Below are 17,336 nucleotides of genomic sequence, written 5' to 3'. Positions count from 1 at the left end.
TTTCTTTGAAGGTCTGCGAGATTTGTTAAGGCTAGTTTTTCGAGACCTTTTATCACATCCTTTAAACTCGCTCCTTTATATGAGATTTTATCGAAAAGCTTCCTAGATTTGTTGGCCTGTGACCTTTGCTGTTGTGGTAAAGGCTATATATACGCGAGACAACATTACACTAGTAAGTGGCAAATTTATTTTGACAACAGATACCGAATAACCCATGTCGATGTCGCGTGCGTTTAATAACAGCATTAGTGTCTGGTTGCGCTTCATAATGAATCTTAGTCTCGCGAGAAGTACAAAGTACAATACTTGTACAATCTAGTTCACGTAAGCAAGTCAGTGAAGCGCGCAGTGTCGATTGTTTCATTGGCCCTAAGGGCTAGGCTCTCCTTCGCAAGGTATATTATCGCGTCTTTCAAAGTTACTGAAGTAAGCTAGATACCCTTTATCTTTTAAAGTCAGGTTCGGTGCATCTATCATATATTTTAAAGTCGTCAACATGATCTTAGACAATCTTATAAGACTTGTCTTACATGCCATTCTCGTATATATATGACCGGAAAGACGTTTCTCTTTCACATTCGCAAAGTTACCGTTTCTCAGTATTGGCAAGTGTTATGCCAAACGCATCGCCAAAGGCTAGCTTCAAAAGAGACATTCATTTGATTGGAGTTTGTGGTAAATTATCGTCATTATGACATTATTTCTTTCATTGACACTACATTTTTTCATCTTGCTGTCTGTTCATGCATATTTAAGTATGAAAGTGAGTAATAAATAAATAAATAAATAAATAAATAAATAAATAAATAAATAAATAAATAAATAACTTCTGGCTGCTTCTTAATTGCAGGGGTTAAAATGATATCATTTTTTCTCTTTGTGAATTGATCGATAATTTTTCAAAATTTGAAATTCTGTGGCTGCCAATTGCAGGGAAAGTAATAGTTTCCGGCGGTTCTGGATGCACACAATCTAGTGCAGATACTCACATTTCATTGTTAGAACGACAACTTCTGAACATGAATGGCAATACATTGAAAATAACAATTCAGTTTCATCGGAACTTTCAGTCACCACTGAAGTCAAAAGAAATGCAATGACTCAGCTAATAGAGTCCAAAACTCACAAAACTTTATTGTTCATATCTTGAACTAAGGACTCTTCTTTGGGTCTATGCTTGACCATGTTACCAACATTCATCTACGGTTGCAGTTCCAAAAATAAGCTGTAATAGTTTATCCAGCTGTATTGCAACTTGAATGAACCGAATTGGCTCAGCCACCGTAGACACGCTATGAATCGGCAATGGAGCGTTGACGGCCAGAGCGACCAATCACGTGACCACTCAGTCAGCGACTGGCAATTCAACCAACAACGGTCATAGTACTTAAAGCTGCATTTACAAACACCTCGGGGGGATTCCAAAAAAAAAAATTCACAAATATTTTTTTTTTCAAATTTCCCCTAACTCGCAATGTGTTCAAGTCCCCCCTTCTGACTTGCTATTATTTTGAAATCCCCCCTGGCCCCTCAAAGTAAGGCAAAATGTGGCCGTACATCAAATCATAATACATTGGAGTCTATTGGTCAAACTATGAACAGTTTCTCCATAAAAACAAGCTATATCTCTGCATTTATATGTGTGTGATAATTCATGCAAATGTACTTTGCTTAAAATGGCAGGTAAAAAGTAAATGTGTGTACAAAAAAATTGATTTTTGGATTTCATCGATAATGTTGATTCACTATACATGGTAGTCAATGAAAAACTATGAATACGTATATTCCAACATAAAACTGGCAGTATCTTAAATTCTTGATGAGGGCACACAATGACATCCACTACTGTATGTATATTGTTCTGACCTCTGACGTGCATTCGCCATATTGGAATGGGCCGTCCAGTTGTCAGTGTTTGCTGTTAAACCGTCCAAGAAACATTGCCACTTGAAGATGGGCGCTACCTCACATTTACGATCAATTTGCACATTTATCAGTTTTTAGGCATACTAGTAAAGTATCCATGTATACGGCAACAACCGTGAAAATCTGAAGATTGTTACACAAGCGTTGAAGATGTGTACCGTGCGTAGGCTGAACCACTGAGGGTCATCGACTGGACTACTCGTGGTGCTGGTCCGGAGCAGGTTTCTTCGTAACGCAGCAATAAACGATGATTGCTATGACAACAAGCAACACCGCTGATGCTGCTCCGATCGCTGCTGCCACTGTGACTATAATACTGGATTCTTTTCCTAGGAAATGAAAAAAAAATGGAAATGGTAATAAAAATGCACAGTTGAAAAGGACGCAGAATAAAACGTGTGAAAATTCAACGTGTATGATCTCTCATGTGCTGTGATTTGATTACTTTCAGGCAATTGTGGATTGCCGATGTACAAAGTCAGCTTGGCATCACCGAGAATTTCGATAATGTATACCATTCACAGCATGGTACATATAACCACAAACCCCAGGATCTATGGTTTAATTTGAAGCACGACTTAAGTTATATGGAAAGGCATTAACCGTGAAATAAAAACAATTAGCAACCTGGAAGTTACAATGGAAACGAAAAATGAAAGCCCAAGACGATGTCGATAAGAGAAAAGAATATCGGGTTTCTATGGTTGGCGAGCCATTATGAGAATTTTACATCTATCTTGGGTTACGTTTATATTAATACAGTGTGCCTTCAAATTATTTTTCATAATTTTTGCTACGCAGATTTTTCCTTCACGTGATAACCACAAATCCCAAAGTCTTATGGTTAATTGATGATATTTGTCTAAACGAATTAGTGAAACTATACATTGTTACACTTCAAGTCGTGTAATCAGCCGCTCTTGAGAGGTTGGTACAGTTGACCTACACACAGAGTCACCCACCTTCCAACCAAAGTCTATAGGTGGCGAAGAATCCTCTGTGGTTCTTCGAGTGATCGGAGTGGAAATGGACGAAGAGACTCCGTCCCGTCGACTTGATCTCGGCTTCCACGTTGGATCCGAAATACTTGCCCATCGACGTCGTGACTGACTTAGAGTCCCCGTCGAAGACTTCGACGAAATCACAGCATACTTCAGTGTCAAATTCTTTGAGGTCAAACTGCAGATAAAATGTTAAGTATGCAAAATAATACCAATGTATGAATTTTCAACTTTGTCATTTTCAATTCACCATTACCCTTGCAGAAGAATATCAGCATTTTATCTGCTTCAATCTAATCAACATTTCTAAGATTTGTGCATCACCTTAGATGCACCATTGTCCTACTTATGGATAAATTCATCTTCATTGCCTTATGGTCCATCTGATTATACATTCTTCAAACGCCCACGCCAAATCTAATTTCTCGGGCTGTAGTTGTTTCCAATGTAAGACAACCAATAACATGAAAATTCGATTTTTATTCGCCGGAGCGATCGTAACAGAGTCGTAAAATTCACGCATTCCAGAGTTCTCTTGTTAGGGGACTCGATCCCAGGGATCGAGTTTGTGCTAGTCTGTAAGCTTATTATTGTGTCACAGCCTTTTGTTTCCATTGAAATTGTAATCTAGTAAGTAAATTTCCCGGCAAGACAATCTGACTCCTGTAACATGCCTTCAAGTAAGTGAGATAGAGGCACATGATACTGAAACATTGGAGATATTCTAATTTGCAAAGCTAAAAGACAATTGGCCCCGCGTCGCACGCGCTTTTATTTCGGGCTTGAGCGTTCGGATGCAGTGCGCATCACTTCTCCGCACAACAAATTGTCGTACATGGTATGCAGTGCCTGTAGAACGACACTCTGAAGAGACATGATTGAGTCACTGATCTAGACCCAGTTTGACGATATTCTATTACCACTGCAAGGTAAGCACACAGCAGTATACTTTATCTTCTTTTCAGCATTGTTTGAGGAGCAAATACGGATGTTTATTGTTAATGCTGTTCGTCAAGAATTGAAGAATTGTCAGAAAGCAAACGTCATTCCAATCTCGCCTCGGCTTAGTAGGAACGGCCCGATGTCGTACTTCGGTCAATACGATACAAATGCAAGTGTTCTCTTCCCTAAAGTGTTATTGTTAGATTGCAGAAATAAACACTGGCGCAGCTTGCCTCTTTTGCCGTCTTTTAATTTAGATGCGTGTATTAGTTACATCTTTGCCCTGTGCGTTTTTCTGCTATCAGGGCCATTCCACAATGTATTTTATGTCGTAAGTTGGGCTCGTATTTCACAGTATGACCTAATAATAGTCAATTATTAAACTACATACGACCACAGTTTCATCTCCACATAAGGCCAAAAAACCCTGAAAATATTATGTTTCTCGTCATCGCGTTAATCATTTAAAAAACCCAAAGTTAGCTTTTTTAGTGTGTCTTCAAAGGGTCAAAGCGATTCTCATTTATCCTTTTCCAAAATTACTAATTTCCCTACAATCAATTGTTCGGCAGACAGACTTTGCCTTTTACTTCGCACAGGAGTTTGGGTAATTTATCTTTAAAGCTTTCAAGAGTCTCTTAGTTGGATGATACACACATCACGTCTTTTATGGACACCTAAAGAAAACACCAGCGAGGTTCACCATGTGTTCTCAATATGGCGATCGGGCCATATCAAATATATCCAACATTTACCAACTATTTTGATTCATGTCCTAAACTAATAAAAGGGATACTATTTTTCAATGAATTGAAATGGTTTGGGAAACTAAAACCCCCAAAACCGTGTCACCGCATCACTTTTGCTAAATTTCAGTGACCAGAAATAAAATCTTTTTTTTGCCTTTACGGAAAAAGTTTTAAATAAAAAAACCGTTGCACCACTTCTGAAAATATAGCCTGACCAGAAATATATCTTTTTCGCCTAAATTTAATAGGTATGCCGTAACAGCGAAAGTTAAAACCACTCAACTCTAAACAGTTGAAAACACTGAATATCATGGTCTCTTTAATTTCTTACTAACGAGTCTTCATCGTACGAAATAAAAAAAGCAGCACAATTATCTTTAAACCACGGTTTTTAAATGTAGAATTCTTTAGAAGAATAAATTATCTGAAAATTTACTGCAACCCAAACTTTTTTGCGACAGATGCACACACACACGCACACACATTACGTTTCCCGTAGAGATTGCTGTAGAGCAATAGACTTTTACTATCAATCGAAGAGAGTTTTCAGAAACTATGTAAGGTAAACTGTTTATTTCCTTTTTTATACCAGAACAAAGAAGGAGCCTTGAAAGCTATATATAAACTAAATATGTAACATTGTTTTTTTCAAAATTCCAATATCTGAGCCACCATGTCCAATACTAAATGAGGGAAGTGTGTTCCCGCGGACAAGTCGGTGGTAGGATATCAAAAATACCAGTACACACAATAGCAGTCAATATATTAATTAAACTATCTTACCACAATCTGATTGCCTGCAGATACAGTTATATAGTAATAGCAATCCTGCTGGCTTGGGTAGTGCCCAGGATATGACGGTGAAGCAAAAGAACCTTCGCCATCGGTATAATTTCTCCCACAGCTGCCTAATTCGTTTTGTACCGTGGTGTAGTTCCATGGATTGACTGTTGCATTCCATGCCCACTGCCACTGCGTGGTGTCCGCGTTTGATCCTGCAGTAAATTGCATCATGACACTTTCTTCATGAAGTCACTAGCATTAACGTATGGCTATGGTTATTTAATAAAGCTGTTTATGTTCTTGGTTGCCAACAGTGAATATTTTAATATTGATCGAAATACAAACTAACTGACATACTATGTGGTATGATATTACCATAACATGTGTTTCAACAATTTAAGACATTTTTGTTGGTACATTACGACCGCGTGACGGACAATTAACAGCCGATAGCAAAGACGTTGAACGTGTGTAATAACATATATTTCAAGGAGGTGTTTGCTCTAGCGCGTGTGCTCTACGTGTGTGCAAATTACGACAAGACGTATACACTTTGATTCATGTGCTCTTCAGCATGGAGGTTATGTAGTACATAAAAATTACTTTAAGTCAATTTAAATCGGGTCTTTTTTTCAAACAAAAGCACCGGAGATACTAAATTTTCTTAACTCCAAATGGTCAGCATAGTGACTTCTGTTCTAGTGCACAGAGCGCTTTTGCTATTTACACATTACAGCAGAACTTATCATTTTGTCCAGTTTCTACTATTTTCAGTGGTCAGCCGTACAAGATCTCTATGTATTTCATTAACTACCTTCTTGTACAAATGAAGATGCAACATCATGAGTATGGTATAGTATTACTCTCGCTTTCACACTGCACGATGAGGAAACACGTAAATTCCTAATTGTTATTTATATTTCACATTTATTTTGCTTGTTCATATGCAGGGTAAACCGGTCCGTTGCAGTAAATTTAAGAATTGCGAGTTTCTTTCGGTTTATTGGTTGTGTTATAGGAATAAAGGACTCGGAGCTGACCATCAATGTGCTCGGCCCCTCGCCAGTTAAATTAGCTTTCCTCTTGCCCTTGTATATAACAAGACGATATTTAACATTATGTGGTGATATGACCATGCGGATCCTAGCTGCTATTCATTCAGCCAATCAGACTCGGACGCTTCAGTAACTGTCTGCCAATAACTATGGACTAAAATCTCCAAAATGTTTATCCTTTGACTTTCTATTGCGTTTGTTGCAAGCCGTTTAAAGACGCGTTTAGTTTGTTGCGGTTGTTGTTCAGTTTCTACTTTCTCGCTGTCAGTACTGCAATAAACTTTGTGAATTCATTGTAAATACAGCATTGCTCTCGCTTCTGTGTATGCAGACAAATTACATCATGACACTTTTCTCATGAAGTCACTATAACTAACATTACAGTAATGCGTGGCTAAACTATGAGATTGCTGGTAGTCGGACTTCACAGCAACCTTGATCATATAAAACCCAATATCACGACAATTTATTCCTACGTCTATTATATGTCTTACCGAGCTCAACGGCGTGGTAGTCCACATATATTTCGAACATAAAATCAATATCCAGGTAAATTTGGATGTACAGACTTTGCCCAGTGGATGTGACGCTAAAAGTTTCCCAGATTGAGCAGACGAAATGGAATGTAGCTATTAGTACATCTGTTTGTCAATGAGAAGTTCCGTCAAACGCAGTGATGCCATGCACTGAGCAATGATAATCAAAAATTTCCATGTCCGCCTGTAGAAGGAAAATACGTACGATTGAAAACTAATGAAGTGAAAATCATTTTACCCCATGTATATGGGAAAAAATGGGACGAGCTTTGTCACCGCCAAGAGTAAGCATCCATGCGTGGCTATAAGAGTTTAACGCCACATTTGTTACTGAAGAATCTAAAAGTTGTAATTCAACATTCTCTTGGATGCTTCCCGGTGGAAAAATTAGTTTTCATGAAGTCATTATCTACCATGTGGCTTTATCTGCAGAGGATCTCAAAATAGGTAGATCTTCATAGTGTAGAACCATGCACTATCCCACAGTCTGCTAATCAGTGGCGGCTAACTAGTTGATTCCGAGCTCGAAATTTGAGTTAAGGGTGTTTACATGCCTATTATTTTGGATATATTGGGAAAATTATTTTTTGTGGGAAAAGTAGCACCTGCTTAATTTCACTTGACAATAACCCTCCCGTCTGTCATTCGGAGACTTCTGTACTCCGATATTCACAAGCATTTATTGACCCGGTAAAATACTACATGTATGCAAACCGAATGCAAAACGTGTCCTGACTATTGAATGTTTCCGAGATGCCATAAAATCACCTCTGAATATACAGCTACTTATCTTAATCTTTTAAACTACAAATGAGTTCATAACTAGTATGACGCAGTTAACAGTCTGTCATCACACTTTAACCTCACTATGGTTAATGTCCTTCTGACTTTCAAAAAACTTCTGTTGTCATTTCTGTCAAATTGTCTCAATACAATAATTTATCCCATATGCACATGGGCACGTTTCTTAAACTTTCAGCACAACTTCACGAATAAAACAATGCAAATCACCAGGTTAAGCCCAAGAAACTGGAAAAGACAGCTGAAGACTGTGTATTTCGAACGTTTTTAGAAAGGCATGGCATCCATATCTGTTCAATGTCTTACCTTTACTTTGAACTCCTGGGATACAATCATGAGAAAGTAAGTTTCCAGATTTACATAGTTTTGTGAACCAGGAACGAACGAAAAAGCTGCCTGAATCAGAAACAAAAAACGCCTTAATGCCTTACCTTTACCTTGTAACCCTGAGATACAATTATGACAAAATATGTGTCGAAATTCCCATCTAACAACGTGTCATGAACGGAAAAGCTGCCATAATCAGATATAAAAACTCTTTCCCTCGCATTTGTGAATGCAGTGTAGTTGGCAAGAAATCCAGGACGTGTTGCGGAGAAGTCCGATGTGAAGGTGACCGCCAGAACGTTACCCGTTGATAGTACCGCCGGTGGCATTGATGTGCCGGAGTACTCGTCAATTAGAGTGCCAGTCAGCGACAGTCCGTCGTATATTCTGACAACGTCGTGCTTTGGTTCCGTGTTAAAGGTGTCAAATATCAACTGCAAAGAGACCATTTATAGATTCGCTTTATTTTCCCATGCAATAAGGCTACTTTAAGGATTACGTTATCTATATGGAGTGGAGGATCAGGATAAATACTGAAAGCCAAACAGGGTAATGTGATAATATTGGAATGACCAACGTCAATCTGAGTGGTGACTTAAACTAGAACATCGTGAAGACCTCGATTTTCTATGGTACCATTCACTTGAGTGTCTTCATTAACTAGAGCAAATCTATGAACTTGAATTTACTTGATCACAAATTCCCACTGTCATCGTACTCTTCTGAACTGTGAACTTCAAACCTATCGTCATCATCATACGTGTCAGAATTATCACTTCATGTATACATCATGTATACATGAATACATCTGTACAGGTATACATCATGTATACGTCTCCGTCTTTTCCTGGTTTATTTTGTTATTTAAATGCCAGTATATGGGCAGTTCGATCTTGTGAACTTAATAGAAAACGAAAATTAAAACAAAACGTCATGACATCTTGGTAAATACTTCCAGAGACCTGAGATGAAAAACAAAACATCAATTTTGTCTTCCTGTTTTGGCAATAAAGGGTGACATAAGGACATAAGAATAAGAAATGCGAAAATAAAATGATTAGCCCAAATTGTAAAACATGTTAACCGAAAAACAACCATGCTGATATTCACACGGACTATTAAAAACGAAGCTCAGACTTCGCAGCCAACATGATACGAGTCGACGATATATGCACTCAAAGGGGAATGATTGAAGATACTGGTCGGGGAGTTGAAACAGGCCATGCACGATAGAAATTAGCTGAGCAAAATTTTATAGAAGTTTTGGCTCAGCCAATCTTTTCTCGAGTTCGGTGAGCTAAACAAGGCGTCAGTAACAGTCCCATGTGCTTTGACGCAATATTTCACCACTTATATATTTATGTTTGGCACCTTGGGGGAACGTCGGTTGTTTACGCTGAGCTGTTTGATATTGTCATGACTTGCTACTATTGTACGCGAACAGCAATGAGAAGAAAATACACCATAAAAATCACTCAAGTATCACAACGCTATTGAATAAGTCTGCAAGAAAAGTACAGTGCATAGTCAATGACCCATAGCCCACTCTGCTAAGGTTTTGATTTGACGTGCGAAAACTGTATGAATGTGAACAATGCGTCTATAATGTTGCCGACGATGGTCAGTGGATTGACGAACTATAGAATTTTGTCTATTCTTAAACATGGACATTGCTTCCTCTTGGTACCTGAACGTCAAACAATTGTAAGAAGAACCTTGTTATAGCTATACAAGGGGAAATATCTGAAGTGGTAACTTGCCGATTGGGGAAATGATTTTGCACAATCACTTGTAGAGGGGAAAAATTGAATAACATTGATATGAAAAAAAACCCGGAAAGTGTGAAAATGTAATTTTATGAAAAAAGCATCTCACAAGTATTAGTGCATCGTTTCTTGGTATGAAGATAACGTAAACACAATGTTGTTTGTTGTTATAGTAACCAGGGTATCCAGGAGACGAGAATTGGCCTGAGTCTGCGTAAAATGTACCGCCACAGTCCCCAATCGATCGTCTTTCTGTTGTAAAGTAAAAATGAAGCTGTATAAATACGAACCCAGCTACCGTATTTACACGGATGTGTGTCATTAATTCTAGTCAGTCTATCTGGAAATTTAGTTGGTTTTGTACATGAATGTTATGAAACCAGGAACGTTTCTGATATTTCCGTCATATTTAGAATTACAGTAAACTAATTCATCAAAAAATTAGCTGAAATAATTACCTCTGATGTATCAATGTATTTCGATGAAATCGGCAATTACCAAACCTTTAATTTCTTTTCAACATCATATGAAATTTACAAAAACCACTCATTAAGTAAAGTGTGCTCATTTCTATGTACACATACAATGTGTCGATGTATTCCGGGCATTAAGAACAAAACCATAGCCACAAAACCTCCGCCAATTATCTTATCTCCGACATGGGAAACACTGGCTATAATTGTACAAATTCTTAATGTCAGTATTATTTTGCTAGTTTAGCTTCGTTGAGAAACACCGCAAAATGGGAAGACTCTTTCTGCTTTCATTACAGAATTGTCATTTTGATTGATATTTTCTACAAAGTAAAAAAACAACGTTTAGTATCAAACGTTATCATTAGAGCACTTTAGATTGTTGATAAAAACTCCTACAACTCATCCCTTACAACTCTGAATTAGCAGAGTTAACCGACCGTTTTTCTACAACTTAACAATATAACAGTACAAGTTGACCCATGCTGGTATTTTTGTCTTTCCTTGTTAATGTTCGTTAAAGTCTATATTTTACGAGTCACCAAAACTATGCACTTATAGAAAGTGCATTTTGTTTCATGCTAAGGATATACGTGCCGGAAAACTGAAGTTTGTTTTAACTTTTGCCTAAAAAAATTCGTCGAGAAAATGTAAACCATTCTGTTCAATGATTAGCGATTAAAACCAGGAATTGCTTTGCAAAGGTTCGTATAATGGGACAAATTACAAGCACTTGAAATTCGGAATGGCTACATATACATGTGTTTACATAGTGCGAAAACATTAATTTTAAATTTTCATAAAAACAGGACGGCGAAAGATTAATTCACTCCTCGGGCATCATATTGAATTCACACAACGAGAAGAATAAAGTGAAAGATTTGCATCCCGAAAAATATTACCAGAGGGCTTTTAACGTGTGCTTGACAATTACATAATTTATAAAACACATGGCAAAGAAATAAACCGACCGATATTGTGGTAACCTTCTCCGTCTGCAGCCAAGATACTGTCATTTGATAATTCGGTTTGGATCGCCTTAAACACGATGGTGACGACAGCTAACAGAGGGACCAGTCGCATGGACATGCTGAAAGTTGCGTTGCTGTAGTCGCTTCCGTAACACAAAAGATCTGGGAAGTCGGCAGTCAACTGTAAATACAGACATTATTCGCTTCGATTTAGATATTGCACTCGCAATGTTGCTGATGTGGTTACGAGCGTAGAGTAGTCTATATCAAACAGATAACAAAATAAAACGTACAATTAAAAAAATCAGTGAAATCAAAGTATTGGTTATCGCCACCAAAAAAGACAGGCTGTCGAATCTCTCTTTCCGATAAATTTGACACGATCTACGATTTGAGAAATCTTAACTTGAAGTTTGTAAAAATGTTTATACTTGAGTGACGGAAACTTTCTAAGTGTCTTGGGTCTCTATTAATCCAATTACGCACAGGACTAGAAACTAAGAAATAAACAGAGTGAAAAATCTGAACATCACTGTCAACTTTATGAGGAGAACAAATACCGTTTGATGTTTTGTCGAACGTGGAAGTAATGGACTATAATGGAGTAATAGCACAAAAGTGAGCCGAGCCAAAAGTGATAGTATCCACACACTCACCTTTGATAGCGATGAAGTATTGATGAACGTCTGTCTGTAAGTCCGTCGCTCGCACTGAGTCGTCTTCTATATCATAAGTTACACGATTGCACTTGAGAAAATTGTACAGAAAGGGATGAATGACGACAAAGAGTTTGAGGTTTGTACCAGAACGGTATTGGCGACGACGACAAAGAAGGAAGCGAGCATCCGAGCCAACATGGCAGCTGAATTCCCATTATGATTGGCTACTTGCCACCCCAAACAATAGGTTACCATAGTAACAAATGACGCCTGAGAAATGTGTCCTCAAAGACAGGTCATACTGCGATTCTGTCAACAGTCACGAACAAGAAACGACACTGGTCATTTGTAAAAAAGTCTTGTATTGAGTCATTTATTAGATTGAAAACCTAATTTGGATAACCATAGAAATAGATATTAGACCTGCGACAAACCGAAATTCAAAAGTTACATGTTAAATATTTTTGAACGGCATTTGCAATAAGAAGGGAGATTACGAAGTAGGGTTACTTTGCGTTCATAGAAGTAACTCCGTAACACTACGGACCTATTTTTTACATCCATGGTAATACTGATTTCGTCCCACTACAAGTTGAAGTTTAAAAAATGCAAGAGTGCAGACATATATTTTGACTTGTAAATATGGAAATGAATTTTCTGGTCTGGAGAGAACACAGACACAGACATCTTGCACAATTTAATGTCAGGTTTTGTGTCGGCAGTTCTCTTAAGCTTTAAGCAGGTGTATTCGTAGGTCGCTTACGTGTCTGTCCTTTCAAAACTTGAATGATTTAGAACTGGTCATTCTTTTAAGTTTGCTTCAGAGTATCATAGGTCAAAATGGGTCAGTTGCGTTGACTGGAGACAATAGGTACTCCGTGACAATACCTTGTAATTCTGCACAATTGGCATTGTTCATGAGTATTTTCGACAACAAGATGAAGAGTTTTAAGTTTTATAATATCCTAACTTGTCACTCTAACGGCCGATTTCAGCATAAAACGCGTTAGTTAATACAGTATTTGGAAATTTTGAAGATTGCTGTCGGTCTGACAATATGTAAACCAACAGTATATGTTATATGACTATTAAATAGCCGAAACTTTCAAAAAATTAATTATAAAGACGCCTCCATAACGTTCGCTTGACCATGAAAGTTTCCCGAGAACCGTCGCATCTGAACGGAGATCACGACTTTTTCTTTGAGCACAGGTGTTATTTCACACAGTGTTTTTTCACTCGAGCAACAATGGTCACATCACGAAGCATGTGCCGGGTCAAGAGGTCAGTGAAGGTGGTATTGAGATCGATACAATCAATTGCAACTTAAGTTTGTTTCGTAGATTTGCTAGTATATAAGGGTCACTTGTGGTGAAACGATTGCAAAAGCACTAAGACACTTTTACCAGCCAACAACGATAGATTTAGAATGCCATGTAAAACTGTAAAGTTTTGTGAAACTTAATATCGAGAGGGACGCTAAATTACTCAAATTACCATCAGAGGGACTATGCTAAAAATAATAAGTCATCTTTGGAAGTCCGATCTCACGTAACTGAATACCGTCTATCTTGCCGAACCCCTAACAATAACATCTTAATTCTTGACGTACCGACAATAATGACACATAATAGTGGGGTTAATATCAAGTTTCCTTGCGGGTTTCACAAGATCCAACCGACGATATCAAAAATAAAACAGGAACGTCCATGTAGAGTGGTAATCCCGACGTGAAATAATGATATGCCACACTTTTTTTGCCGTGACACGTAGCGAAATGTCTTTTTGTATTTTTGTCTTTTTGTACATGAGTTCAGAAATAAATACTGGCTCAGCTTGCCTCTTTTACCGTCTTTAATATAGATATGTGTATTAGTTACATCTTTACCCTGTGCGTTTTTCTGTAATCAGGGCCATTCCACAATGTATTTTATGTCGTACGTTGGGCTCGTATTTCACAGTATGACTTAATAATCATCAATTTTTAAACTACATACGACCACAGTTTCCCCTCTACGAATATTATGTTTCTGGTCAGCGCGCGAATCATTTCAAAAACCCCGCGTTAACTTTTTAGTGTGTCTTCAAAGGGCCACATATTCGCCAGCGATTCTCATTTACCCTTTTTCCAAAAAATACCAAGTTTCCTTAAATCCATTGTTCGGCAGACAGCTTATGCCTTTGGCTTCGCACGTGAGTTTAGTTAGTTTCAAGAGTCACTTAGTTGGATGATACCACATCACTCCTTTTTATGGACACCCAGAGAAAACACACTGAGACTCGCACATAACACTCCATTCTTTAATTTAAAAGAAGAACACAGTTCTTTTTTCAAAAGGAAACTTTATACTCTAAAAGATAGCAAAAGAACAAATTGGTGAAGTATCCTTGTAATAGTTTGTTTTAATTTGAACAGTTTCGGGACGGGTGGTTCCAGCTGCTCAGCTAGGAGCTGATGACTGAGACCATGGCACGGTTCAGCTGGGTTAAGAAATAGCGCCACCACAGGGTACAACAGCCAAATGACACTGTAATAACATCAGATTGGACACTAATTTTTCGCGAGTAATCGCTTTCTAACTTTCAAACATAAAACTAGCATGACGTGAAATTTAATACCATTTAAGTTGAAAATATTAAAAAAGCAGTCAACAAATCAAGAAACATTAACTCAAGTTATTGTGTTCTGTTATTTACGAGTGTTGGTTACAGAAAATGACTGGCTCACGTAGATGCACGCTTTGCAGACAAACTATTTTATATAGTAAATAATAATATAATAATAATATAGTAAATATAGTAAATAATAGTATAAAACTTTAAACAGCATTTAGGCATGGTCAGCTTTACTTCAAGCCAATCATCAGATTTAGTTCATAAGGGTAAAACTGCTCTTTCAGAATTCTACCACGGACATCGCCAAAATATTTACCCTCTGTGGAAACTGCTATTTTTTAAAAGCTGAAGCAAATACATATATTGTCACTTGGTCATACGTAAGGTAGAAATAATTTAAATACTATAAAGTTATTTTCTTGCTGTCACTAAGTGACGCTATTGAATTAAATAAGAATAAGGAGACGCTATCAATAACTTGTGTGTAGTTTCCTTTATTTGACCATCTTTTGTTGCGACAAACGGGTCCGCTTGGAATTGCACAACTTTGCTAAAGACAATTTAAGACCGCCATTTCCGTCTGCCTTGCCGACTTTCCGATGTCGTAACAAATTTTGGGCTTGTCCAGGGTCCTGCTGACCTACAGTTTTTGTGTTTTGCGAACCTTTCTGATTTTTATCATTGTATGGTCAAACAAGGGACTTATCGTTATATCATGTTGATATTTTTCATGACCATGGCTACCGCTCAACAGAGTGCGAGCATTGAGGAATTACGGGGGATGCCGAAAACAGACTTACACAGTTTCGCAGATGCTGTTGGAGTTGAGGTTTCCCTATCGATGCGTAAATGCTATGTTTCTGGCAAAGAGCATGTTATTGCCGATGCTTTGTCAAGAATTTCATATGCTGAATTTTGCAACATACTTGTCATATTCAATCTTCTTGTGTAGCAACATTGTTTGAAAATTAACTTGCAACTGCGATACGTCTTTAAAACAGAAACAAAACAAACGTCACTATGGCGACGTTTTTTAAGGGGAGGTGTTACGAGAGAAACCCCCTCTGTCATTTTTCTAGTGACCAGGTAACATAGTTTGAATTCCTTTTGCTTTGTTTTGCTTATTTGCGTGACCAGGCGTTTATGAATAATTCATTTTTATCGTATATATTACCGCGTCACTTGGACGATCTGTAACTGCTGGGATCGTCGGAAGTCCATATCCACTGATTTTCCCAGTTTTGAAGACCGAGCCCGACTTTACTGACTTTTCCTGCTGCTGCCGAAATCGTGCCCGCAATCTAGAAACTTTGTGTGCCTGTTGACGTCTGAGGAAGTTCTGGTATCAGAGTTCCTGTGAGTACATGACAGTTATTTGGAAACTTCAATGTGGTAGGAGTTTCATGCTGTGACTTTTTTACGAAGATTATTGTACTTGTACGTCGAGTTGCTACGTAGCTGTTCTCCATGGTCTGATGCGTCAGGACGGAGTTGGCACTATGGACCAGCGTGTTTCGAGCTACGAGAGCTCTCAACGTCGGGTCTGTGGACACTATTAACTGTTTTAAATCTACAGCAAATACACATTTTGTTACTTGGTCACGCGTAGAGTAGAGATAATTTAAATATTGTAAAGTTATTTTCTTGATGTCACTACGTGACGTTCTTTAATTAAATAAGAAATTCAATAAGGAAATGCTATCAAGTTTCCTATATTTGACCATCTTTTGTTGCGACAAGTGGCTCCGCTTGGAATTTTGTACCACTTTGCTAAAGGCAATTTAAGACCGCCAGTTCCCATGCCGACTTCCCGTTGTCATAACACTTTGACTAAGATGATATATTATTTCTAAGGTATAAACAGTTTAGATATTTTGGGTTGAAAATGGTTATAAGGAATATTGTTTGTTCGTGATTCTCTTGTCCATACCATCTTTAGATTTACAGGCAACAGAAGAAGGCTACTCCCAGTAACACATGCGTTGAAAGTATTATTCAACGTCATCGATTGCACCGGGAAGATTCGACGATCCATTCGGGGATGGTTGGCCCGGACTAGCGGGATCTTCTTCGTTGTGATGGTCTTTTTCGATGGATCCGACAACCACTTCGAGCTCTGAATGTGAATCTGATCCATGAATATAAGGTCTGTGCATGCTGGAAAGAATGAAAAAATGTTTCATGTATGACAAGATTCAGAAAACATATCCTGTCACGCATTATTTACTTTGAAATTGGTAATGTGCAGTGCCGAGTGTGCAGGGTACCAGGATTAATACCATGTATATAGACATTTAGGCAATTAGCGATAGAAAGTTTAGTTGTCATTCTTTTCTGTTTATTTAGTCCCACCAAGGAGGAGCACGCCTCTATTTTATTTCCATTTCTAAAATCACATTTTTGTACATATGTGTGCCAGATCCAACCAAGCGGGGTTTTGTTAGTGTTTTGTAATTCTCTAAGAGTATATTATTATACATGTGCCTGGCCGGATTTATACTTAGACGATGAGCCGAAACGTTCTTGGCCAAAGTTCATGCAGTTTTGGGTCTTGGCCTTGTCAGTTTGATGGCGTCATTTTCATAATTATCGTTGATTTGATGCGTTCAGAAATTGAACGGTTTTCTTTAGTGATGCATGTAACACAAGCATTAACTTGTACAAATATTGACACAAATTTTACAAACGATGGACACTTTGAAATTTGATGTTTAATAATCTATCATTTACA

The 17,336-nt window shown here is 37.9% G+C and overlaps 1 protein-coding gene across 5 annotated transcripts; it reads right to left on the bottom strand.

The window, feature by feature from the left end:
- Nucleotides 1-1,110: 1,110 nt before the first annotated feature.
- On the bottom strand, nucleotides 1,111-12,215 carry LOC139147891 (neuropilin-2-like). Of its 5 annotated transcripts, XM_070719107.1 has the most exons (8): nucleotides 11,987-12,212; nucleotides 11,331-11,511; nucleotides 9,996-10,138; nucleotides 8,225-8,554; nucleotides 6,951-7,176; nucleotides 5,402-5,613; nucleotides 2,889-3,105; nucleotides 1,111-2,255 (listed from the first exon to the last, which is right to left on the bottom strand). In XM_070719107.1, exons 5-8 carry the CDS (start codon nucleotides 6,988-6,990, stop codon nucleotides 2,122-2,124), a joined length of 603 nt encoding a protein of 200 aa, XP_070575208.1. In that variant the 5' UTR covers nucleotides 6,991-7,176; nucleotides 8,225-8,554; nucleotides 9,996-10,138; nucleotides 11,331-11,511; nucleotides 11,987-12,212; the 3' UTR covers nucleotides 1,111-2,121. The 5 variants fall into 5 exon arrangements, with proteins under 5 accessions (XP_070575208.1, XP_070575207.1, XP_070575210.1 ...); XM_070719106.1 differs by having other exon boundaries at nucleotides 8,225-10,138; nucleotides 11,987-12,215; XM_070719109.1 differs by having other exon boundaries at nucleotides 8,225-10,138; nucleotides 11,331-11,591; nucleotides 11,987-12,177.
- Between the last annotated feature and the right edge of the window lie 5,121 nt (nucleotides 12,216-17,336).

Source organism: Ptychodera flava, chromosome 13 (assembly GCF_041260155.1).
Source record: "Ptychodera flava strain L36383 chromosome 13, AS_Pfla_20210202, whole genome shotgun sequence".
NCBI lineage: Eukaryota > Metazoa > Hemichordata > Enteropneusta > Ptychoderidae > Ptychodera > Ptychodera flava.
Note: the sequence above shows the minus strand (reverse complement) of the source record. Positions and strands in the feature narration are given on the sequence as shown.

Bases quoted from the DNA above. Each gene is read 5' to 3' on its own strand.
- LOC139147891 (XM_070719104.1), bottom strand. From the start codon at position 11,448: ATGTCCATGCGACTGGTCCCTCTGTTAGCTGTCGTCACCATCGTGTTT. The intron at 10,139-11,330 runs GTCGGTTTATTT...ACTTTACAACAG, and splicing joins AGAAGGTTACCACAATATCG to AAAGACGATCGATTGGGGAC. The intron at 8,555-9,995 runs GTGAGATGCTTT...GTCTCTTTGCAG, and splicing joins GAAACGATGCACTAATACTT to TTGATATTTGACACCTTTAA.